The following is a 26,615-nucleotide window of genomic DNA, read 5'->3' as shown; positions in this document are numbered from 1 at the left end:
TGAAAAGCTGAAAGAATTCCCACTGAGATCAGGAACAAGACAAGGATGTCTGCTCTCACCACTACTCTTCAACATAGTTCTGGAAGTCCTAGCCACAGCAATCAGAAAAGTAAAAGAAATAAAAGGAATCCAAATTGGAAAGGAAGAAGTAAAACTATCACTATTTGCAGATGACATGATACTATACCTAGAGAATCCTAAATACTCTACCAAAAAACTGTTAGAGCTTATCCACGAATTTGGCAAAGTTGCAGGATACAAAATCAATACACAGAAATCGATAGCATTTCTATATACCAACAATGAAAAAGCAGAAACAGAAATTAGGGAAGCAATCCCGTTTACCATCGCATCCAAAAGAATAAAATACCTAGGAGTAAACCTACCTAAAGAAACAAAAGACCTGTACTCTGAAAACTGTAAGACACTGATGAAAGAAGTGAAATATGACACAAATAGATGGAAAGATATACCCTGCTCGTGGATTGGAAGAGTCAATATTATCAAAATGACTATACTACCCAAGGTGATCTACAGATTCAATGTAATTCCTATCAAATTACCAAGGACATTTTTCACAGAACTTGAACAAAATATTGTAAAGTTTGTTTGGAAATACAAAAGACCCAGAATAGCCAGATACCTCCTGAAAAAGAAAAATGGAGCTGGAGGAATCAGGCTCCTGGACTTCAGACTATACTACAAAGCAACAGTCGTCAAAACTGCATGGTACTAGCACAAAGATGGACATATAGATCAGTGGAACAGGATAGAAAGCCCAGAATTCAACCCACACACCTACAGCCAACTAATCTATGACAAAGGAAGCAAGACTATACAATGGAGAAAGGACAGCCCCTTCAATAAGTGGTGCTGGGAAAACTGGACAGCCACATGGAAAAGAATGAAATGAGAACACTCCCTAACACCATACACAAAAATAAACTCAAAATGGATTCAAGACCTAGATAGAAGACCAGACACTATCAAACTCCTAGAGGAAAACATAGGCCAAACACTCTCTGACATAAATGACAGCAACATCTTCTCAGATCCACCTCTCAGGGTATTGACAATAAAAAGAAAAATAAACAAATGGGACCTACTCAAACTTCAAAGTTTCTGCACAGCAAAGGAGACCCTAAACAACACAAAAAGACAACCCACAGAATGGGAGAAAATCTTTGCAAATGAATCGACTGACAAGAAATTAATCTCCAAAATTTATAAACACCTTCTGCAGCTCCATACCAAAAAAACAAACAACCCCATCAAAAAATAGGCAGAAGATCTAAACAGACAGTTCTCCAAAGAAGACATACAGATGGCTGAGAAACACATGAAAATATGTTCAGCGTCACTCATTATTAGAGAAATGCAAATCAAAACCACGATGAGGTACCACCTTACACCAGCCAGAATGGCCATCATCCAAAAGTCGACAAACAGTAAGTGCTGGAGAGGGTGTAGAGAAAAAGGAACCCTAGTACACTGTTGGTGGGATTGTAAATTTGTGCAACCACTATGGACAACAGTATGGAGATGCCTCAGAAAACTAAACATAGAACTACCATTTGATGCAGCAATCCCACTCCTGGGCATCTATCCAGAGAAAACCACGACTCGCAAAGACATATGTATTCCAGTGTTCATTGCAGCACTATTTACAATAGCCAAGACATGGAAACAACCTAAATGTCCATCGACAGAGGAGTGGATCCAGAAGAGGTGGTACATATACACAATGGAATATTACTCAGCCATCAAAAAGAATGAAATACTGGCATTTTTAGCAACATGGATGGACCTAGAAACTATCATGCTAAGTGAAGTCAGCCATACAATGAGACACCAACATCAAATGCTTTCACTGACATGTGGAATCTGAAAAAAGGACAGACGGAACTTCTTTGCAGAACAGATGCTGACTCACAGACATTGAAAACCTTATGGTCTCCAGAGGAGACAGTTTGGGGGGTGGGGGGATGTGCTTGGGCTGTGGGATGGAAATCCTGTGAAATCAGATTGTTATGATCATTATACAACTACAGATGTGATAAATACATTTGAGTAATAAAAAAATGAAAAAAAAAAAAAAAGGAACTTCTGCTGCTTCCACTCAGTCCCTCTCTGGACTCACCCTATGACTGCCGCAGTGCTGGCCTGGTGGTACCTTTTTAACTCTCGCTTAGGTTATTTGATGGATTACTTCCATCTGCACCAGCAGGGTGTGGCTGAACACCAGCAGCCAATGAGGTCTTGAGCCAGGATGGGCAGATTGCCATTCTTATTGGTTGGTAGCCCAAGGGCAGCCAAAAGGAGGTGTAGACGAGCAAGGACTTCACCTCTAGGGGTTCCAGATCCTAGCAGCTGCTCTTGCTGGTTATTGGAGATTCTCTTCTGTCATGCCTCCCACTTAACCATCATGGTTCCTCGGAATTCAGTGTCACATAACTTTACCTTTTCATCACTCACCCACTGGGTCATGCTTTCTCTAGAGAGTTTTCTCAGCAGCAGCCAGACTCCTAGCAGGTAGAATAAAAACAGGCTCAATGTCTTGGATGTGGCCTCTCTTGCTCTGGTTTCAGCTTTTCTTTATTGACAGCAGCTGCCATTGCCTGTAGCCTTCACATATGCCTATCCTGAGCTGTACAATACTCTCCCTCCCTGGCTCCAAGTAGCTTTTAGAGCCCTTGAGCTATCACTCAGCTCTTGAGTCTATGGTCCCAGATCCAACACTTTCCTCAGCAGCTTCCAAAGAATTTTCTCTCTCAGATCTTGTTCACGCTCTACACCTCTCCTCTCCATTTCCCATTTCCGTCTGTCTTCCCAGTATTTTTCTACTTGCTTGTTTTAAAATTTGAATTTACCTCTTCTTCTTCCTTTTCTTCTCCACAACTGTTTTTATACTTATTTAAATATTTAAATTTTTAATGTCATTTTCTTATTTAAAGGTATGGCATGGTCATTATAGAAAATATAGGTAAAATAAAAATAAAGCTGACTTGTTAGCTCATCAGCTAGAGATTATCTTGATTAACACTTGTTGTGTAACCTATTATTTTTCAAAACTACCTCCACATCAGACTTCCTGTGTGGCTCAAAACAAAACTACCTCCACATTTATTTGTATATCTTCTTCTGAGCTTTAAAAGACTGTAATTAGATTGATTTCTGTGGTGCCTTGCATATCCATCTATAGTATTGTGATGAGTGGATGGAAAATTGTTCACAAAAGAAAGAAAACTGATATTTAAGCCAAGTCCTATGGAAAGTATTAAAATTTCCAAATATTGCTTTAGATTTGTACAATGTTTAAAGTTTAAATGGATTTTCTTATTCATTATTGCAGAGAACTGGATTCTTAAGCTTAGAGGGAACCTCTGCTCTCTAGAGATCCACACAAGGATTAAGAAAACACATGGATCTCCAGGGTTGCCTTTTAAGTTTTAGAAGAGCCCTGAATTGGAAGATCTTCTTATAGTGGTAGGTCATCAGACTCTGATTTTATACCAATTTCTTATTTTCTTTTAACTTCCTTAGAGGATCTGTAACTTGTTACCAGCTATCTGAATGTTTTAATTTGAAATCGTTACCTGCACAGTCTATTTATTATTACCTCTAGGGAATACTGCTCCCATCCTACCCTACCATTAGACACAAACAGAAGATAAGGAAGAAGCAATGGAATTTCACAATCCCAGGAAGAATAGCTTGATAACACATGTTCGTGTGCAGAAATTTCTGTCTTTATAATAGACTTATGATAGTCCATCCTTGTGGTATTTTGTGATCTAAAGTTTGTATTTGTATCACTGTTTAAATTTTTAAACAGTTCAGTAGGGTTTGGAGGACAGTGGGCTCATTACATGAATCTTAAAGTTCATATACAATTTTAAATGCAAACAGGACCACATATCTATAAACCTGAGTTGTTTGTGTTCAAAATCTATCAAAATCTACTCCAGTAAGCCTGAGGCCTTAATGGAAGTTATGGTACTTTTGAAATAAACTAGTAAGTACTCTTAACATCCTCCCCCAAAAATATATGACCATGTCACTCATAATTGGAGGAAGGCCTAGTCATCATTCGTCAAATACTGGGCATTGTGTAACTTCGCATGATACCTATATAGAGCTATAGGTTGAGATGGTCGGAGTAGTCATTTTAAATGCATTTTCTTTAAGACAAGCAGTTTGGGAAAGTCTTTTCAAAACTGTTTTGAAGGTATTTTTAGGTCAACTGAATTTGGAGAATAGTCCATGTGTACTACTGCTCTACAAAGTAATCGATTATTTAAAAATGAATTTCCAGATGTCTCTTCTTACTGTGCTAAAAGTTCTTTCTAAACATTGTTTTCTATTTTATATGTTCTGGATATTAAATTCTTATCTTGTATAGAATTTTCAGTTATTTCCTGCCATGTTGTGAGTTTTCTTTCACTCTTTTGGTAGTGTCTTTTGATATACAAATATTTTAAATTTTGACAAAGTCCAGTATATCTATTTTTCTTTTGTTGCCTGTGCTTTTTGCTGTAATGTCCGTTAAATCATTGCCACATCCAATGTCAATAAGATTTTCCCTTATGTTTTCTTCTAAGAATTTTATTTTTAGAACTTACATTTAGAATGAAATTTTGACCCATTTTGAGTAAAATTTTGTATAATATGTGAAGTCAGCATATACGTCCAGCAGGTGGATATCCATTTTTCTCGGCACCACTTGTTGAAAAGATTGTCCTTTCCCATTAAATATTTTGGCACCCTTGTCAAAATCATTTGACCAAATATGCAAGAGTTTGCTTCTGGGCACTCTTTCTGTTCCATTGATTTACATGACTGTCCTTATACCAGTGCCTCACTGTTTGGATTACTATAGCTAGAGCTTTGTAGAAAATTTTGATATCAGGCCATGCAGTCCTCCAACTTCCTTCTTTTTTTAAGGAAAAAAGAAGAATTTTTTTTCTTATTTACCTTTGTTGTATTTTGGTAAGAAAATATCAATGACATTTTGATAGGGATGGCATTGAACCTGTAGATGACTTTGGGTAGTACTGAACTCTTAACAATATTAAGTCTTCCAATCATGAACATAGTACATATTTCCATTTATTTATGCCTTTTTTAATTCTCTTAATGTTTTGTAGCAGTGTTTTCTATTCCTAAATATTTTACTGAAGCTCTTATAAATGGAATTTTTTTTCCATTTCATTTATGGGTGTTCATCGCTAGTGTACACTCAATTTTTACATGTTGATTTTGTATCCTGTTTTACTGAAATTGTTATTAGTCCTTAAAGTTGTTTTGTGGAGTCTTTAGATGTTTTTGCATACAAAGAGTGTATCATCTTCAGATAGAGAATATTATACTTCTTTGATAATTTGCATGCCCTGTTTTCTTTTTCTTATATAATTTCTCTGGCTACTACATTTATTTGAAGGGATGAAAGTGAGCATCCTTGCCTTTTGTTCCTGATCTTAGGGGATAAGCTTTCAGCCCTTCACCACTGAGAATGATGTTAACTGTGGGCTTTTCATACATAGCTTTATCGTGTTAAAGAAGAGGATTTCTATTCCTAGTTTCTTGGGTTTTTTTAAATCATGAATTGGTGTTGAATTTTGTCAAATTCTTTTGTTACATGTTTTTTTCCCATCATTCTGTTAGTGTGGTTTATTACATTAAATTGATTTTTGTATGTTGACTTATCCTTAAATTTCAGGAATAAATCTCACTTAGTCATAATATATCACCCTTTTAATATTTTGTAGAATTTGGTTTGCCTTTTTATTGAGGATTTTGGCATAAAGATTATTAAAGGATATTGGCCTGTAGTTTTCCTTTCTATATAGTGTCTTTGCCTGGCTTTGGTATTAGGGTAATTTGGGCCCTGAGATTGAGTTAGAAAGTGTCCTACCTCTTCAAGTTTCTGTATAAGTTTGACAAGGATTGGTTTTAATTCTTCTTTATTTTTTTATAACCTTGTATGAGTACTCACATTTATCTACTGAAGTATATATCCTACATATATGTATCTTTTCAAGAATTACTTTAAAAACAACAGTTATTTAACCATTGTCCAAATTACAAAAGATAACACACTAGACACTAAGAAGAAATGCATATGTTGCACCAGGATAATAGTCCTTCCTGCTGTTTTTTCAGTTAACACTCTCTTGATGTTTGTAGTAAGCATTTTGGTACATATCATTTTGTTGTTTATGGTTCATTTATTACTTAAAATTTATATATGGTCAAATGAAAAATTGTAAGTGAAAATTCAGTGTATTTGGATAAATTCACATACAAGTGTCAACTTCAATCCTCTCAACAGGCAGATTAATTCTTTCACCCCAGAAAGCTCTTTTGTGCTTATTCCTTCGTCAGAATTGTCACCTAGTTATCACTTCTTTCCCACTGTATATTTCACTTAGTATTAATATTGCTTATTCTAGCATCTCATAACTGGAATAAGCTATACTTATATATACTTTTTGTATTTAGCATTGCTCAGTATGGTTTATAGATCTTCTTAAAATATTTGGTAGAATTCACCACTGAAACTGTCTTGTCCTGGGCTTTTCTTTGTTGGCAGGTGTTTGATGACTGATTCATTCTCCTTACTAAGTATAGTTTATTTAGATTTTCTATTTCTTCATGGTTCAATCTTTACAGGTAGCATGGACTACCTCTCCATTTCTTTGCATCCTCTTTAATTTCCCTGATTAATGTTTTACAGTTCTTGGCATTTAAGTCCTTTACCTCCTTTTTCAGGCATATTCCCAGGTATTTGGTTTTTTGGGGTGCAATTTTAAAAGGTATTGTATTTTCGTACTCATTTTCTAATATTTCATTGTTAGTATAGAGAAATGTGACTGATTTCTGAATGTTAATCTTATATCCTGCTACTTTGCTGAATCTGTTGATCAGCTCAAGTAGTTTTTGGGTTGAGTCCTTAGGGTTTTCTATATATAGTATCATGTCATCTGCATACAATAAAAATTTTACCTCTTCTCTTCCTATTTGGATGCCTTTTATTTCTTTTGTTTGTCTGATTGCTATGGCTAGGACTTCCAAAACTATGTTGAATACAGTAGTGAGAGTGGGCATCCTTGTTTCAGATTTTAGTGGGAAGGCTTTCAGCTTTTCTCCATTGAGTATTATATTTGCTGTGGGTTTGTCATAAATGGCTTTGGTTATGTTAAGGTATGCTCCCTTTATAACCACTTTGGTAAGAGTTTTTTTTTTTTTTTAATCATGAATGGATGTTGGACTTTGTCAAATGTTTTTTCTGCATCTGTTGAAATGATCATGTGGTTTTTGACTTTTGTTAATGTGGTGTACGATGTTGATTGATTTGTGTATGTTGAACCATCCTTGTCAAGCTGGGATAAATCCCACCTGATCGTGGTGTGCGATCTTTTTGATATGTTGTTGGATTCGGTTGGCTAAAATTTTGTTGAGAATTTTTGCCTCTATATTCATCAAAGATACTGGCCTATACTTTTCCTTTTTGGTGGTATCTTTGTCTGGTTTTGGAATTAGGGTGATGGTGGTGTCATAGAATGTCTTTGGTAGTGTTCCTTCTTCTTGAACCTTTTGGAAAGGTTTAAGGAGGCTGGGTATAAGATCCTCTTTGTATGTTTGGTAGAATTCGCCTGTGAAGCCATCTGGTCCTGGACTTGTATTTGTTGGGAGTGTTTTTTATGACATATTCAATTTCATTTCTAGTGATTTGGCTGTTCAGTTGATCTATTTCTTCTTGATTCAGTTTTGTCAGGCTGTAAGTCTCTAGAAAGTTGTCCATTTCTTCTAGGTTGTCAAATATTTTGGCATACAATTGTTCATAGTATTCTCTCATGGTTTTTTTTGTGTGTTTCTGTAGTATCCGTTAGGACTTCTCTTTTTTCACTTCTCATTTTGTTTATTTGGGATTTTTCTCTCCTCTTCTTGGTGAGCCTGGCCAGAGGTTTGTCAATTATGTTTACCTTTTCAAACAACCAGCTCTTGGTTTTATTGATTTTTTTCTATTGTTTTTTCAAATCTCTGTTTTATTGATTTCCTCTTTGATCTTTATGATTTCCTTCCTTATGCTGCCTTTAGGGTATTTTTTTTTGTTCTTATTTTTATAATTCCCTAAATGGTGGTGGGTTAAGTTGTCAATTTGAGATTTTTCTTCTTTTTTGAGGAAGGCTTGTATTGCTATGAACTTCCCTCTCTTACTGCTTTTACGGTATCCCATAGATTTTGAGTGGTTGTGTCTTCATTATCATTTGTCTTGAGGTATTTAATTTCCTTCTTGACTTCCTCATTGACCCATGGGTTTTTTAGTAGCATGATGTTTAGTCTCCATGTCATAGGTTTTTTTCTCATATCTTTTCCTGTGCTCGATTTCTAGTTACATGCCCTTGTGGTCAGAGAAGATACTTGAAACAATTTCTATACTCTTAAATTTGTTGAGGTTAGCTTTGTGCCCCAATATATGATCAAGTCTTGAGAATGTTCCACGTGCACTTGAGAAGAATGTGTATTCTGATTTTTTGGATGTAATGTCCTGAAAATGTCAATTAAGTCTAACTTTTCTACTCTCATTTAGGATCTCTGTTGCCTTATTGATTTCCTGTCTAGAGGATCTGTCCATTGATGTGAGTGGGGTGTTAAAGTCTTCTATTGTGATTGTATTCCCATCAATTTCTCCTTTTATGTCTGTTAGTATTTGTTGTAGGTATCTCGGTGCTCCTATATTAGGGACATATATATTGATGATTGTAATATTCCATTCTTGAATGGATCCTTTAACCATTAAACAGTGTCCTTCTTTGTCTTTCTTTATGGCCTTTGTTTTAAAGGGTATTTTTTATGATATGCATATTGAAACTCCTGCTTTCCTGTCTTGTCCATTGGCATGAAATATCTCTTCCCATACCCTCACTTTCAATCTATATGTGTCCGTTGCCCTAATGTGAGTCTCTCATAGACAGCAGGTTTTAGGCTTTTGCTTTTTTATTCAATCTGCCACTCTGTGTCTTTTGATTAGAGCATTCAGTCCATTGTCATTTAAGGTAATTATTGATAGATGTTTGTTTATTGCTATTTTAAACCTTGTTTTCCAGTTGATTCTATGTTTCTCTTTTCTTCTTTTATCTTTTGGGTTGGATGATGTCCATTTATTTATGCTTGAGTACTTTTCAGTTTTTATGAATGTAATGTTCGGTTTTGATTTGTGGTTGCCCTGTTTTTTAAGCATGTTAAGCCCTTCCTGTATCTGCTTGCTTTAGCCTGATACTCATATAGGCTCAAACATATCATTAAAATAAAAAAAGCATCTATTTTTTCTTCCTTCTCTTGCCCACACTGTGTGATTTTGATGTCTTTTTTTTTTAACATGTTAATGTTTAGATCTGTATGCTGGCTTATTTAAGTGACTGCTTTCCAACTGTGGTTTCCTTCATCCTAGTTCTTCCTTTTTGTTTTTTAAATTTAGAGAAGCCCTTTCAGTATTTCTTTTAGATGGGTTTAGTATTGCTGTACTCTTTTAGCTTTTGTTTGTTGGAGAAATTCTTTATTTCCCCTTCTATTTTAAGTGATATTCTTGCTGGATAGAGTATTCTAGGTTGCAGATTTTTTCCTTTCAGAGCTTTAAGTATATCTTGCCACTCCCTCCTGGCCTGTAGTGTTTCTATAGAGAAATCAGCTGATAGCCTTATGGGGGGGTTCCCTTACAATTAATGCTTTTCTTTTCTCTTGCTGCCTTTAAAATTCTCTATCTTTAATTTTTGCCGTTTTTATTATAATATGTCTTGGTGTGGGCCTATTTGGGTTCAACTTGTTTGGGGCCCTCTGTGCTTCCTGTATCTTGATATCAGTATCCTTTAGATTTGGGAAGTTTTCAGCCATAATTTCTTCAAATATATTTTCAATCCCCCCCTTTTTTTTGCCATTTCAAGGGCTGCTCCTGTGGCATATGGAGGTTCCCAGGTGAGGGGTGAAATCGGAGCTATAGCTGCCAGCCTATACCAGAGCCACAGCAACACGGATCTGAGCCACGTCTGCAACCTACACCACAGCTCACGGCAATGCCAGATCCTCAACCCACTGAGCAAGGCCAGGGATCGAACCTGCAACCTCATCGTTCCTAGTCAGATTTGTTAACCACTGAGCCACGACGGGAACTCCCCCTTTTCTTTTTCTTCTCCTTCTGGAATTCCTATTATGTGTAGATTGGCTTTATATTATTCTATAGATCTCTTATATTGCTTTCATTTTTTTTTCATTTGGTTTTCTGTCAGCTTTCCTGTTTGGGTGATTTCCATTATTCTATCTTCCACATCACTAATTCATTCATTCTGGTCTTTATTGCCTTTAGCTCAGTTTGTATCTCTGCAAATGAATTTTGTAATTTTTCTATGTTCCTCCTTATATTTTCTAATTCCTTTCTGAGGGAATCTGCATTACCGTTCATATCCTCTCTTAATTCCTTCACTATATTCACTATCTCCCTTTTGAACTCAAAGTCTGTCAGACTGCAGAGGTCTGCTTCATTGTTGACTGCTTTAGGTGAATTCTCCTATTTCTTTAACTGGAATTGGTTTCTGAGCTTCTTCATCTTGCTTGTGTTTTCTTCTTCTGTGAATTTGGGGAAGCCATACTATAGTTTTGCACAGTCCAGGGCGGGCTGGTGGGTGGCTTCCCTTGGGCAGGGGGTGCCCGGTCCACGGAGGATAGCAAGTGGCTTCTGGCTGCGTGGGCAGGGGGGTTTGCTCCGGGAACACTCTGCCCCCTGTGAGTCGGAGGGCAAGTTCGTAGCTGGGGTGCAAGGGCTTTTCTATGGCAGTCCTCCCCTCCCCTTCTCCCCTCCCAACAATGGCACCTTCTCTCTCCTGCGGGCCCAGACACTCTCCCGGGTTCCTTCTGCCATGGCTTTCCACTCCCCAGACCTTATTGTACCTCTTCCCCCACCTACTGTGCACCACTTCCTAGCCCCTTAGGCTGACTCCATACCACCAACCCTGGCCCACTCCCAGGAACTGACCTCCGGAACCTAAGTCTCAACTCCCAGCCCCCACCTGAGTGTCTCAGGCTGTGGTGTCTGTGCCAGTGCTTCAGATGATCTGTTCATCTCTCACTCTGCTTTTCGGTTCTCAGACCTGCTGTTGCGCTTTTCTCGACATCTTGGAGATCCCTCTGACTTGGCTGATATTTCGTCGGTTAGGTGACTTCTCAGGGTGTGGGTTCCCTTTCTCCTTCACAGTTCCCTCTCAGGAATGCTAGTCTCGTCCTGATTCCTTTTCTCTCTCTCTCTCTTTTTTCCTTTTGTTCTTCCCAGTTATGTCAAGAGTTTCTTGCCCTTTTTGGATGTTTAAGTTCTTCTGCCAGCCTTCAGTTGATGTTCTGTACAAGTCATTTTACATGTAGATGTGTTTTTTTGCTGTGTTTGTGGGAGAGGGTGAGCACCTCCTCTTACTCTTCCACCATCTTGCCTCCTTTGATATGGTTTTATATATAGAAAATCCTGAAGACTTAAAACTCTTAGAGCTATCAACGAATTCAGTAGAGTATACAAAATTAACTTAGAAAAATCAGTAGTGTTTCTATATATCAACAACAAATTATCTGAAAAAGAAATAAAGGAATTGATCCCACTTATAGTAAAGCATCAAAAATAATAAAGTGCTTAGGAATAAACTTAAACAAAGAGGTGAAAGATACCTACTTTGAAAACTATAGTTCAATAAAATAGGAAAAAAAAATTGGAAAAAATTTTTAAATTTTAATTCAAAAAATGAAGTCATTTTGGCACAAAAATCCAAATTAAATAAATTTAGTGTCCAATCTGATTGTTTGCAAAGAATATATCAAACAAAGTATTGGCTATATTTCCCGTGTTGTACAGTATATCCTAGTAGCTTATTTTATATATAATAGTTTGTACCTTTTATTTCCCTACTCCTATGTTGCTCCTCCCTCCTTCCCCCTCCCCACTGGAACCACTAGTCTGTTCTCCATATCTCTAAGTCTGCTTCTTTCTTGTACATTCACCAGTTTGTTGTATTTTTTAGATTCTACGTATAAGTGATGTTGTATAGTATTTGTCTCAGTGGGTTAAGGATCCAGCATTGCCATGAGCTCTGGTGTAGGTGGCAGACAGGGCTTGGGTCCTGCATTGCTATGACTGTGGTGGAGGCCAGCAGCTGCAGCTCTGATTTGAACCCTATCCCAGGAACTTCCAGAGCCCACAAACTTCTGTATGGCCCTAAAATGCAAACCAAATAAAAATTTAAAATAGGAACACTTGTACACTGTTGGTGGAAATGTAAATCAGTGCAGTCACTGTGGAAAACAGTATGGAAGTTTCTCAAAAAACTAAAAATAGAATTACCATATTACCTAGCAGTTCTGCTCCTGGGTGTATAACTGAAAAAAACAAAAACACTAATTCAAAAAGATGCATGTACTCCAATGATGATAGCAGTATTACTTACATTTGCCAAGATATGGAAGCAACCCAAATATCCATCAACAGATGAATGGGTAGAAGATGTGATATGTGTGTGTATGTGTGTATATATACACACATATATCACATCTTCTATCCATGTATATATACATGTACACACACACATGCCATTATATATAATGGAATATTACTCAGCCATGAAAAAATGAAATTTTGCCATTTGCAGTAACATGGATGGACTTGTAGGGCATTATGCTAAATGAAATAATTCAAAGACAACTACTGTATGATATCACTTATATGTTGAATCTAAAAAATACAGCAAACTAGTGAATGTATCAAGAAAGAAGCAGACTTATAGATACGGAGAACAGACCCAGTGGGAGGGGAGAGGAGGGAGGAGCAACATAGGGGTAGGTAAATAAAAGGTACAAACTATTATATATAAAATAAGCTACTAGGATGTATTGTACAATACAGGGAATATAGCTAATATTTTATAACTATAAATTATAACCTTTAAAACTGTGCCTCACTGTACTCTATGACAGCTGTTCTTCAATTAAAAAATGCCTATTAATTCAGAAATTAAATGTTTTTAGTCAAAACAAAAGTCTGCTTTTTAAAGAGAAAAATTAAGTGTGTCTATGCATATAGCTGATAAATGCTGGAGCACTCCTACCCATGTCTACTGGATTCCAAAGATATCTTTGTTTTATCCATATCCTTTGGATCCAAATCCAATTGGAATTAATCTTAATGGTGAAGGCTAATAAATAAATTTTAATGTCTTTGAAATAGACCTTGTAGGTACAAAAGCAGCAAGTGTAAGTGAAGCTGTAGTTTGACTGACCCAATCTCCTTTCTAGATCTTCCTTGCCTGCCTCAACTCTCTAGGCTCTAATGGTAGAAATGATTTCCCAATGTCTCTGCTGATTGTAGTACCCATGTGAAACAGTTCTGGCCAATGTGAAATAAGCATACATGTGGAGGTTTCTGATAAAGCCTTTGCTTTTCTGATCCAGGCACTAAGCCTTTTTCTGTCCCTTTTTTTCTTCTCTGCCTAAAATGCCTAAAATGTTACACTGAGAGCCATCTTGGGATCATGAGGAGGAAGGCCTGTATGTTAAACAGACATGACTAGAAAACTGGGAGGAGACTGCTGGCATTGTTCAGATACTAAACAGGGTTGGATGTGTACTTCCCATTCATCTTTGAAGCCGTTGTTGCAGGACTGTTATTTACAGAGAACACCATCCTAATGGATACATATATATATATAAACAAAGTAAAAAAATTTTTTTGGCTGTGCCCATGATGCGTAGAATTTCCTGGGGCAGGGGTTGAACCTGAGGCACAGCAGTGACAATCTTGAGTCCTTAACCACAAGGGCACCAGGTATTCCAAAACAGTAAATTTTTATATGAGAAATAAATTAAGCATACAATCATCAGTTTCTCATGAGAGTTTTAGGAGGACTTTAGTAGCCCAAGAATCACGTATCTTCAGGCTTTTAACTGATAATCATAGTGTTTATAGTAGATGATTAACCATAGACTGTCTTTGTACCACTTAAAAAATGATCATAAAGTCAGAGATAGTGAATACCTCTGGGACTACGGAATAGCAAGCATTGTCTTCAAGGATTTTGTGGAGAAGCAGATGAGGGACATGGGCCCAAGTGAATCTGGGGAAATGCCTCTTGGGTCCAGAGATGCCTCTTTGTTGGGTCTGGGCAGTAAGTTTCCTGGTCACTGTCCTTGTTCTCCTGTGTTGGATTTTCCAATTCAGACAGTGCTTTTCCTGGCTTTGTCCAAGGTGTCTTACGGCCTCTGAGGTTGCCTAGCCATTTTAAAGTTTTACAAGGTGGCCTTGGTGAGGACTTAGTAAACCTTGGCAGCCTCGTGATGATTATTCATGTATGGGAATTTATATGGGAGTTGATCTTTTAATCCTTTGAAATTCTCTTGACAGACATTTGATGGAAATTAAATTGCAATTTAAGTGCACTTTTTCTGTAAATGCTGCCTAAAAATGTAACTGTATATAAATCAAAGGACCTGGCTAAATACCAACAAGATGCTAACTTTGTTAATGTACTATACTAACAAGTTCTCTTATCATTTCATAGTTATTTGTTATGGGAATGGTTCATAAATTTTAAAGTAACAAACATAAAGTATGTTTCCTTGCTAAACCAGTTTTTCTGTAAAAACAGAAAAAAATATATAATACTGAATTGTTTATTTTTCTCTCTATATATACATATATGCATATATATACATATATATTCATTTTTCTCCTTAAAAATTATAATTTAAATTTTAGGGTTTTAGACAGTAGAAATAAGGCAAGAACCCTAGTTTGAAAAACACTTGAGTTTATATGACCTCAACTAAATTAAATTTATTTAGGGTCCAATTTGCTTTTTGCAATTAACAGTTCAATATGACACAAAAAAGTATCCTAAAATCTACTAAAAAAGTTCAGGTGTTTTGACTCTGTATATTCAATCTAAGAGTTTATGTCAGAAAAAAATGTTTTGGTCCATTTTATGTACCTGATGTTAGGCATTGGGTAGCTCATTTTTAATTTATATTTATTTTTTGCTTTTAAAATGATTTATTTTATATTAGAGAAAGAACATTTGGGCATCAGGTTTGGATGAAAAATGTTAACAGGTTATAATTTACTAGGTACAAATTTCAAAAAAGACTTGTCCATTCTCACTAATGCAAGACATAGCATTTTACTAAGTTATTTCTAAAATTTTCCTTAAGTTGAGTTATTGTGTGTGGCTAAAGTGATAAAGGCTTTACTATAATTTTAAGTTAGCAGCATTAGAACAGTAGTAATATAATTATATCATTAATAAAAAAGACAAAAATACCTTTTAGTTTAAAAAAATATTATTAGCAGAAACTACATTAATGCAAGGGACATTTTCTTACACATAAAATGAAAAACCTAAACACTAAACAGTGCTAATAATCAGTGGGTGACAGAGGCATAAGTGAATATGTCACTGAGAATACATGTGAACATTATATAAAATATATCATTAGCTCCTTTTCAGCATAATCTAGCAATATCTTTTCTGATACAACCTACTTGACAACATTTCTCGCTCAGTGTCATACGGAACAGTCTCTTTTTTCTGGAATGTTTATCTAAACCTAAGTTTTTTAATTCTAAAAGACTTTTGTCTTCTGCTTCATTTTGTCTGTTAAGAATAATTTTCTTAAATTCTTCAAAGTTAAGATTCGAATCCTTTAATGCAGATTGTTGTAGCTCTCTCAGTGATGGTTGCCTCTCAGACAATGTTGCCTTCAGCTCCTGTGGCAAATTAGGAACAAATTCCAACATCATCTTTAAGATTTCTGCATCTTTGGTGATGGAGGATGGCATGGTTTCTGAGTTAAAAAAGAGGGGGAGGAGAAAAAATAATCATGTCAAGGAACATCTGGAAAACTATAAAATTTTGCAGAGACATAAAGGAAAGCATTGCCTAAATAGAATTCAATAATAAAAAAAATTCAGCAAATTTCTGATATTTTTAAAACTTAGTTTATTATAGCTGGGCAGCTTAAAGTACTACAACATTAACAAGGTTCTGCTTTACTCCACCCAAACCCTTCGTCATCTCTCCTTATGTCCCCTTGATGCTTTCATCATAGCTCTTTTCTATTCCTGACACTTCTGAAGTCATCTTGATCATTACAAATACTCAGTTTGACCATGATTAATTTTTTATTATCTGAGAATTTTCTTCCATGACTAAGCAACTTCTGAATCATGATAGTAACACTTGAAAAGTATATTATTTTCAACTATTGAATGTTCCATGGTGGCAAGTTACTGCTTCAGGATAAATGTAAAAAAGCAGAACTTCCAGCTGCTTAAATTGAGTAGGCAGGAGATATGAGCCTCTGATGCTCCTTACACATCTATTTAATAATTTCTCTTTCATGGAGTATTTATTCCAAATGAATAGTATTTTACATTAAATAGATAAATGGGTTAAAGAACACTAACCAACAAATCACTGACTTTAAGAGATTATTATCTCTTGTGGTGTGTGTCTACTCACTAATGTTCTATGTGTGGTTTTTGTTCCAGTGTTGTAGATCATGAACTATGCAGGTTCTGTGTGTTCCCTCTGAAGAGAACCTGTTCTTTTCAGTATCCCAGGATGGACTTGGACTGGGAACCTTCAGGGACCAGCTGACATCTTCCTTCTTTATACCCATTCAATTCAGTTGAACATCCATTGACTTATTCCGTGTCTCTAGCACTGCCAGATAAGAGATATAAATAAAAAGAAAACATGTTTCCTGCCCTCAAAAAACTTTCAGGTAAATTCTTTCTTAACCTTATCTATCTTAATAACACACTTTTGAGTTGTAGCACCAAAAAATAGAAACACAGATGAAGTTTAAATTATAATGTAAACCTGGATCATATATTGCTGTTCTTCCATGGACAGCAAAACTGTTGTTTTCAACATATTAATAAGGTATTCCTCCTGAAATAGTGGAAACAATGAGGTCAAAAGATATAAATCGATGCATGGAAGATGGATTCCTATCTAACTGCAGATACCTACTGATCAGAGAAAACTATGCCCCCTCACCCAGGCAGGAATGATCTCCAGCTGGTCCACTTCCCATGAGTTCTGTTGTTATAAGAGTCTCAGTTAACTCTCTCTTCAGCCAACAACAAACTTGAATAGTTGGAGTTTTCACTGGAAAGAAAACAGCACTCTAACATTTTATTTTCCTCTTGATGCTTTCTCTCATTCAAGTTCTAAACTGGCACTAAGGTGAGAATTTATATCATTTTTTGGTAACCAGAGACTTTTACATTTTCCCTCAGTAGACATCATAAGTTGTATTTAGTCCTCATTAAAAGCTCTCCTTTCTCTAAAACTTTCCCTAGTTGGGCTTTATTGAATGCAAAGAAAAGCTGGTAGTAACTTTCCATATACTTAAAGCCAGTTAATGAAGCAGGCAAAACATTTATAGTTTCTATTATGTTTATTCATAGGTTATGGCTTTTGGCACATTTTTGTAATTTAAGAACTTTTAATTTTGAAATACTGTGAAATTGCAGAAAATTTAAAAAATATGACAGAGTTCCCATGTATCTTTTAAATAAATTTTTGGTAAGAACATTTAACATGAGATCTACCCTTTTAACAGAATTTTAAGTGTCCAATACACCATGGTTATCTATAGTACAATGTTATAAATTGGATTTCTAGAACCAATTTATCTTGCATAATTGAAATTTCACATATGATTATCATAAACTCCAATTTTTCCTCCTCCAGTCCTGGTAATGACCATTTATTCTTTGCTTCTCTGAGTTTGACTATTTTAGATACCTATAATAATGGAATCAAGCAATATTGGTCCTTCTATGGCAGGCGTTTTCACTTAGCATAATGTCCTCGAGGTTCATCCATGTCATTGCATATTTCAGGATTTCCTTTTTTAAGGCCAAATAATACTCCATTTTATGTATACACCACCTTTTCTTTATTCATTCATCTATGGATGAATGTTTAAGTTGTTTCTACATCTTGGCTATTGTGAATATTTCTTCAGTGAATATGGGAGTGATAATGTCTCTTTAAGATACTGATTTCAGTTCTTTTGAATAAATACCCAGAAGTGGGATTGCTGGATCATATGGTAGTTCTATTTTTTTTTTTAGGAACCTTCACATTGTTTTCCATAATGGCTGTACAAATTTGCTTTCCCACCAACAGTATCATATACATGGATTTCAGTGTCTCCACATCCTCAACCACACCTGTCTTTTGTTTTTTGATAATAGCCATCCTGACAGATGTGAAGTGGTAGCTCATTGTTGTTTTGATTTCCATTTCCCTAATGATTAGTAATATAGAGCATTTTTTTTCTTGTATCTGTTGGCCATTTGTATGTCTTCTTTGGAGAAATGTCTGTTGAAGTCTTTAGCCCATTTTAACATTAGATTATTAGGCTTTTTTGCTATTGAGTTGTAGTAGTTCTTTATATATTTTGAAAATTAAGCCTTATCAGATATATGGCTTGCAAATATGAGCTCTCATTCCATAGGTTGCCTTTTCACTATTGATTATTTCCTTTGTGGTGCAGAAGTTTTTCAAATGATATAGCCTCATTTGTCTAATTTTGTTTTTGTTGCCTATGTCGTACTCTTTTATTAAAATTACTTTTTAAATTTGTTTTGAAACATTTGCAGTCGACAACTTAAGCTTCTGGAACCTAAAAGACCTAATCAATCTGAATTCATACATATGCTTCATAGTCACTGTATTTTGGACTAAAATCTCACTCACATAGTCGTTTTCTAATTAAAAATATCTATCCAGTTTTTAAAAGGGATGCAGTGAGTATTATTTCTGCACACATTGTGGGAAAAATGGCTAGCTAACAGTTCAATAATATAAAAACAAATAGAAATTATCTAATAATAGAGGTTTTATACCTCATGAATCACAAATTATTGACATGTATTCCACAATGATTCTTGATTAGTAATTTAAACATTTCCCTTGATCCTCACTTGCAGGCAATGTTTTGTTAGATTATTTCCAGGTAATTATGTACTGAGCAGTGACAAATACAATTTTTTTTAGGGGTGGACCTGCACATGTGGAAGTTCCCAGGATAGGTGTTGAATCAGAGCTATAGCTGCTGGCCTACACTACAGCCACAGCAACGCCTGGTCCGAGCTCTGTCTGTGACCTACACTACAGCTCACAGCAATACCAGATCCTTAACCCACTGAGCTGGGCCAGGGATCGAACCCACGTCCTCATGGATACTAGTCCGGTTTGTTACCACTGAGCCCCAACGGGAACTCCAAGCAAAGTGACAATTTTTTTTTTTTTTTTGGTCCTTTTAGGGCCACACCCAGGCTAGGGGTCAAATCAGAGCTGTAGCTGCCAGCCAGATCTGAGCCTAATCTGTGACCTCTGCCACAGTTCATGGCAATGCCAGATTCTTAACCCACTGAGCAAGGCCAGGGATCTGAATCTGCGTCCTCATGGATGCTGGTCAAATTCATTTCCACTGAGCCACCAGGGGAACTCCCAAAGTGACAATTCTTGAAAAATGCTGTAAAATCACAATCTGTCTACATAAATAGAAATGTGGCCAAATATCTATATAAGTATAAATATACTCAGAAAACTATTTTTAAGCCACAATCTGGAGACAATCTAAATATCCACTAAGAATGGTTAAATATATATGGTAGATTTATGACATGGAATAGTAGTAAGAAATTTTAAATTATGTTTTTTGAGAATAACAGTGTGGGAAGTTACTCACAATATAATGTTAAATGAAAATGCAGGAGATAGACATACCTACCTCCAAATGTTAACATTGCTTTACATCCTTCATTTAATATAGATATTTTCATTTTCTCATTAGATTCACAAATTTTTTCCAAGTCTTTAATGTCTTTGAGTGCCTTTCATTTTCTCATTGTATTTATGTATATTTTTTGGTTTTTAATAATTTTAGAGCGTATTATTCATTCAGAAAAAGTGAAATAATGAAGCAAATATAATGCAATCCAGTCTTCCCTACTTTGAATCAGTAAATTCCTAAATTCTGTGGTACTCTTCTATAAATATTATACCAGAAATATGTAAAAACTTTCATTAAGTAAATCAATCTCTGATCAACAATGTAGAAAAGTAAAGTAAATAGCTTTATAATCCTGTTTGAAGTCCCATAAAAGGTAAGTAAATGTACTTAGTGTGCACAATTTTACATGAGGGTCAGTTCTATACAGGGTATGGACATAACCTATAAAATATAGTTGTGTTTTTTTATAAATTGTATATGTGTTATGAAATAAACAACAATTATTCAGAGTTGAGCTTGCCTTCTCTGAACTTATATAACCTGTTATACTGATTAGACTAGCCTACACCTCAGGAAAAGTTTCCATTGTTATTTAAACTTAGCTTCCAGTTTAGCTTTATAAATGCCTTATAACTATCAAAGCACTGGGTATTTTTAAAATCCAGATTTAAGCTGTAGTCAATTCTGAGATCTTGCTTTTAAAGAAAATGTATTACAGCATCCAAATGCTTGAAGTATCAATTAAGTTTTCAGCTATGTTTGTCTGAAGGGCAAACTTTCCTTGACTCTTAGTCCCCTTCAGTTTCTCTTGTAGGCCAAGTCCTTTTCTTCTTCCTCAGTCCTTTATTTCATTCATGAACTTCAGGACTCAGTTCAAAGAAGTGGGAGGTTAGGTTCTCCCCTTTGGTGAAGTTTACAAATAAAATAAAATTAAAGAATATGTTTTTGATGGTATGGGCCATAGCCCAACTTTTTTTTTTTTTTTTTTTTTAAACAAAGGAGAGAAAGACCATTAAATTTAAGGCCCCTTTTAAGTTTACTCTTTAGGGCACAGTCATAGGTCTCTGTCCTTTGCCTTTAGGTGCGCAGATGTATTCGATAACCAGCTCTCACCTCACTGTTTGAACCCTGGCATCTCAAGATGCCCTCCCTGTCCAGTTGCCCTATCCGCCCGCACACCTACAGGCAGGACTGAAACCTTGACTCTGGAATCTTTTGGACTGGGTGCGCCTGGCTTCCTGCGGGTCTTTGAGCACTTACCACTTCTGTGGTTTCCCCCTTCTTTCTGACTGCCAGGAGGTGAAGGGCGCCGGACCTCTTAAGTGAAGCTATTTGCTGTTCCTGATGCTTTCCCTCTTTCTGGTGAAATCCCCCATGAAATACTCGCTAGAAAGCAAGTTACGAGGCAAAAGCCCACACTTTTAGGCACCAACAGCTTCACAGTCAGGGCTGAGCGCTGGCAGCCAATTAGGTCTCGAGCCAGGTTCCGATTGGTCGGCAACTGGACGGCAACCAATGGGAAGTGTGGAGCAACCGGGGGAGCTCATACCTGCCGGGGGTCCAGTTTCCAGCTGAGGCTCTTCCAGGCTGAGAGCAGTTCTTCCCCAGGAGACGGAGCCACAGATCTCCACCCACAGACGGACTAATTCTCGGCCGCATGCCTTAATAAAATCGTTCGTACTCTGGCCTGGGATTTCTCTGGGAAGTTGGCTCAGGAGCAGCCAGACACCTAGGAGGTAGGAGAACAGGCGCGGCATCCTGGACCTGATCTCTTCTGCTCCAGGCGTTTCAGCCTTTCTCTAGATACTGCAGCTGCTGTAGCCTACTGGCTTGTGTGTGCCAATCCTGGCCCTTAGGCTGCTTTTCCCGCCTTGCTCCACCAGGCTTTTATAGCCCTCTGGCTGCCACTTAGACCTTGAGTCAAGTGTCCAAGCCCCACCTCTTTCCTCACCCATCTCTTTGAAATCCCTCCTCCCCTTCCATGGGCTCTGGATCATTCTTCCCAGCTTTCCTCCTTTTGCCCATCATTCTGTTCTTGGCCCTTTTACAGTTTTTTTTTTTTTCTCTCTTAGTCTCAGACAATTTTGTATACTGACATAAAGTGAGTCAGTATTTGAAGTCTTTATTATAAAGCTAGGCATGGCCATTATGCTAAATTTTATGAACAAGAATAAAATTGAAATCATCCATATTCTCACAACCCAGCATGAATCTTGTAATCTAAGATTATAGTTAGATTAATTAGTACTGTCTGGTATATCAATCAAAGATATAATGAATGAAGGGATATATTGTTGACAAGAGAGGGAATACTTATGATTTTTTATCTAAGTCTTGGTGAAAACATTAAAATCCTCAGTATATTGCTTTAAGCTTGTACAGTATCCTAAGTTTACAGTACACTTTCTCCACCAACTTTCCTTCAAATCCTCTGGGATGTAGCTTGATTGTAACCAGTTTCTTGTATATTTGGATTTGAGATTGTATTCTGTGTGTTTGAGACTGGAGCCTCCAGGCAAGGCACACACCCACACACCAAGAGAGACAAATAAGCAAAGAAAAAAAAAGCAATGGAATCCCACCATTCTAGAAAGAATGTTTTCCTAACATAGTATACAGCACAAAAATTATATGTATATTTTATTTTTGCTGTATTCTGTGTTTGTTACATTTGGTGAGATAATTTTTAACACCCAATTTAGCTTGAAGAAGTTAGGTTAGCTCTGAATTAAAGTAAAAAGTTGGAGTTCTGGTCATGGCGTAGCAGAAAGGAATCCGACTAGGAACCATGAGGTTGTGGGTTCGATCCCTAGCCTCGCTTAGTGGGATAAGGATCCAGTGTTGCTGTGTGGCTCAGATCTGGCATTGCTGTGGCTGTGGTGTAGGCTGGAAGATATAGCTCCAATTAGACCCCTAGCCTGGGAATCTCCATATGCTGCGGTTTCAGCCCTAAAAAGACAAAAAGACAAACAAAAACAAATGTTAAATTAAAAAGTCAACAATCACTTAGTTACAAATACACTATCCTAATTAATATGAGAAGGAAATTTTATACCAGAAATTAATTAAGCTTACATTTATCAGTTTCTCATGAGAGTTTTAAGTATTCTTTAGGAGCATTTGAAGTATGTTAAAGATTGAAGAAATTATTTAAATGCTTATACTAGATGGTTGATCACAGATTATCTTTGTACCACTTAAAAACCAGTCATATAAGAAGGGCATGTAGATTTTGGGACTAGGATCCCTGCCCCAGAGACTGTGATGGGGAAGGGATGAGGGACGTGGGTTGGGGCAGGGTCTGAGGAGCTGCATTTTGTCTCTGGGACTACATCTTTGTCCTATCCAGGCTATAAGTTTCCTGGGCACTGCCTTTATTCTTCTGAGTTAAAATCTCCATTTCCATAGAAATTTGTTCTGGGTGGCAGACGCCTTCTGAGTTTCTGCAGTCCATTTTTTTTTTTTTTTTTTTTTAGGGCCATACCCATGGCATATGGAAATTCCCAGGTTAGGGGTCAAATCAGAGCTGCAGTTGATGGCCTGTGCCTCAGCCACAACAATGCTAAATCTGAGCTGCATCTTTGACCTACACCACAGCCTGCACCAATGCTGGATCCTTAACCCACTGAACAAGGCTAGAGATGGAATGCATATTCTCAATGGATACTAGTTGGGCTCTTAACCCACTGAACTACAACAATAATTCCTCTACATTCCTTTACTGAATCCCCTTTTTCATAGCCTTCTACCTGCATCAGTCTCCAGCCTCCACTATATCTAATTGGTGTCAGCCAGTGGTTGTCAGAGAAATTCATTTTTTTAAAGATATGAGTATCTATTCCTTTATATTTCAACACTAATATCTCCACAAACTTTAGTTTTATGATAAATTGTCATTGTTTTCTCTGATCTATCAGTAGTAGACAACCCCATTCAATCTCCATGGTAATCAGTGTTTTGTTGGATCCATTTTGCATGTTTTAAAATTTTTTCTGTCATTTAATTGGGATTTGGGGATGGAGGGGAGGTGAACTTTTTGTAATTTTTCAAGCATCCTGGTTAGAAATCAGTGTTGACTCGATCTCTTAGAAATACAGTGTTTGGCATTTTTAAATATTGATTTTTCCAATCCAGGAATATGGAATATCTTTCCATTTCTTTACATCTACTTTGATTTCTTTGATTAAAGTTTTATAGTTCTCGGCATATAGGTCCTTTACCTCCTTGGTCAGGTGTATTCCGAGGTATTTGATTTTGTGAGGTGCAATTTTAAAAGTATCGTATTTTTGTATTCCTTTTCTAATATTTCATTGCTGGTATACAGAAATGCGACTGACTTCTGAATGTTAATCTTATATCCTGCTACTTTGCTGAATTTATTAATCAGTTCAAGTAGTTTTTGGGTTGAGTCCTTAGGGTTTTCTATGTATAGTATCATGTCATCTGCATACAGTGACAGTTTTATCTCTTCTCTTCCTATTTGGATGAGTTTTATTTCTTTTGTTTGTCTAATTGCTAAAAAGACAACTTACAGAATGGGAGAAAATAGTTTCAAATGATGCAACCGACAAGGGCTTAATCTCTAGAATATATAAACAACTTATACAACCCAACAGCAAAAAAACCAATCAATCAATGGAAAAATGGGCAAAAGACCTGAATAGACATTTCTCCAAAGAAGATATACAGATGGCCAACAAACACATGAAAAAATGCTCAACATCGCTGATTATAAGAGAAATGCAAATCAAAACTACCATGAGATATCACCTCACACCAGTCAGAATGGCCATCATTCATAAATCCAAATAACAAGTGCTGGAGGGGCTGTGGAGAAAAGGGAACCCTCCTGCACTGTTGGTGGGAATGTAAACTGGTACAGCCACTATGGAGAACAGTTGGGAGATACCTTAGAAATCTATACATAGAACTTCCATATGACACCACAATCCCACTCTTGGGCATCTATCCGGACAAAACTCTACTTAAAAGAGACACGTGCACCTGCATGTTCATTGCAGCACTATTCACAATAGCCAGGACATGGAAACAACTCAAATATCCATCGACAGATGATTGGATTCGGAAGAGGTGGTATATATACACAATGGAATACTACTCAGCCATAAAAAAGAATGACATAATGCCATTTGCAGCAACATGGATGGAATTAGAGAATCTCATACTGAGTGAAATGAGCCAGAAGGACAAAGGCAAATACCATATGATATCACTTATAACTGGAATCTAATATCCAGCACAAATGAACATCTCCTCAGAAAAGAAAATCATGGACTTGGAGAAGAGACTTGTGGCTGCCTGATGGGAGGGGGAGGGAGTGGGAGGGATCGGGAGCTTGGGGTTATCAGACACAACTTAGAATAGATTTGCAAGGAGATCCTGCTGAATAGCATTGAGAACTTTGTCTAGATACTCATGTTGCAACAGAAGAAAGGGTGGGGGAAAAACTGTAATTGTAATGTATACATGTAAGGATAACCTGACCCCCTTGCTGTACAGTGGGAAAATAAAAAAATTATTAAAAAAAAAAAGAAATACGGTGTTTGTGCTTTTACTTCAGGTTATCATGCTGCTTTATCCAGAAAGAAATAAACAGTGAAGAGAAATTGGAGTCTTCAAAAAGTCTTCTTTTCATCAAACTTTTGGAAATCTCTTGGTTAAGAGATTTTGAAAAGTTAGGTAACTTCATTATTTTCTTTTTATTTCTGCACAGATAATAATGTATGCGCTAAGGGAATGTTCGGAAAGAATCATGCCACAAGATAGATCCCTGTGAATAGGGATCTTAATTCTGTTGACTGATTACACATGCTTATCATAAAGTATTGGGGACTCAATAATAGGTCCCCATATACACTAGTTTTGTTAATCAGCATAAATGTTAATGTACTGAGTCTCTAATTAAGGCCCAGTATTATATGTTGCCTTGACATTTGGTGAAACTAGGAAGGACTTAAATGGCTTAAGCACAAGTTCCCTTTTCTATCATGCTCTCACAGAGTCCCTTAGTCCCTCCTCATCAAGAGGTCCAGGCACAACTCCTGCTTATCTCTGAGTAATGGATTTTATTTCCCTACCACCCAGGGAATTATTCAAAGTAAAATACATTCTCTCATAGTAACCAGGTTTACCTCACTCTCTTGATACTACCAGGCCTGCCTCTTACAGTCTCTGGTATTTATTCTGTTTTGAGTGCAACTCCCATGTAGCCTTGTGTGACATGCTATGTCTTTGTACTCTGAGAGTATATGTGACTAATAAATTTCTGCCAACCTCATTTCTCCACTGTTGGATGTCAAATGTTGAGTATGGCCATCCCCATAATCCTGGGATGGAAATTCCCTCTCTTACCAATGGGGTGGATAGGAGGAAAAAAATTGGCATCATGAACAGGATGGCTCAGTTATCGCTTGTTCAGATTTAATGAACTTATCTTGGCTAACTGATTGGCTCCATGTTATGTCAAAGGCCACTTGAAACAGAACTACCAATTGCTGCAGGCTTATGCTTTAGGCATAATTTGTGTCTCTGTCAATATTTCTAACTCTTCCCACCTTAAAATACTTTCATTCCCAAGGCAAGAATTTTGGTTAATTTATTATACCACAGTTTTACATGTTGTTGTTTTTGGTCTCTGTTTATCAGGTCTCTTAGGCACCCACCTGCAAAGGTGGGTACAGCTAACCTTAACTGTTGAGTACTAGTTACCGAGGAACCAGCTAGAACAATCTGGCCACTGCATCTAGCCTGGT

At 36.7% G+C, this 26,615-nt stretch overlaps 2 protein-coding genes across 9 annotated transcripts in view; one reads left to right on the top strand and one right to left on the bottom strand.

The window, feature by feature from the left end:
• Positions 1–26,615, top strand: part of CD274 (CD274 molecule) — a 146,354-nt gene that overhangs the window by 7,587 nt on the left and 112,152 nt on the right. For all 7 annotated transcript variants that reach the window (XR_002341636.1, XM_021083736.1, XM_021083755.1 and 4 more), the window contains exon 2: positions 3,353–3,486. The gene's annotated coding sequence lies outside the window, so the exon portion shown is untranslated. The remainder of the gene's footprint in view (positions 1–3,352; positions 3,487–26,615) is intronic.
• RLN2 (relaxin 2) lies at positions 15,343–21,599 on the bottom strand. 2 transcript variants are annotated; one of them, NM_213872.1, is given in 2 exon segments: positions 15,343–15,867; positions 21,392–21,599. In NM_213872.1, coding segments are annotated over 2 exon segments (549 nt in total). In that variant the 3' UTR covers positions 15,343–15,526.

The sequence above is a fragment of the Sus scrofa genome, chromosome 1 (genome assembly GCF_000003025.6).
Source record: "Sus scrofa isolate TJ Tabasco breed Duroc chromosome 1, Sscrofa11.1, whole genome shotgun sequence".
Taxonomy (NCBI): domain Eukaryota; kingdom Metazoa; phylum Chordata; class Mammalia; order Artiodactyla; family Suidae; genus Sus; species Sus scrofa.
The sequence above is the reverse complement of the archived record's forward strand: the minus strand, read 5'-3'. Positions and strand labels throughout refer to the sequence as shown.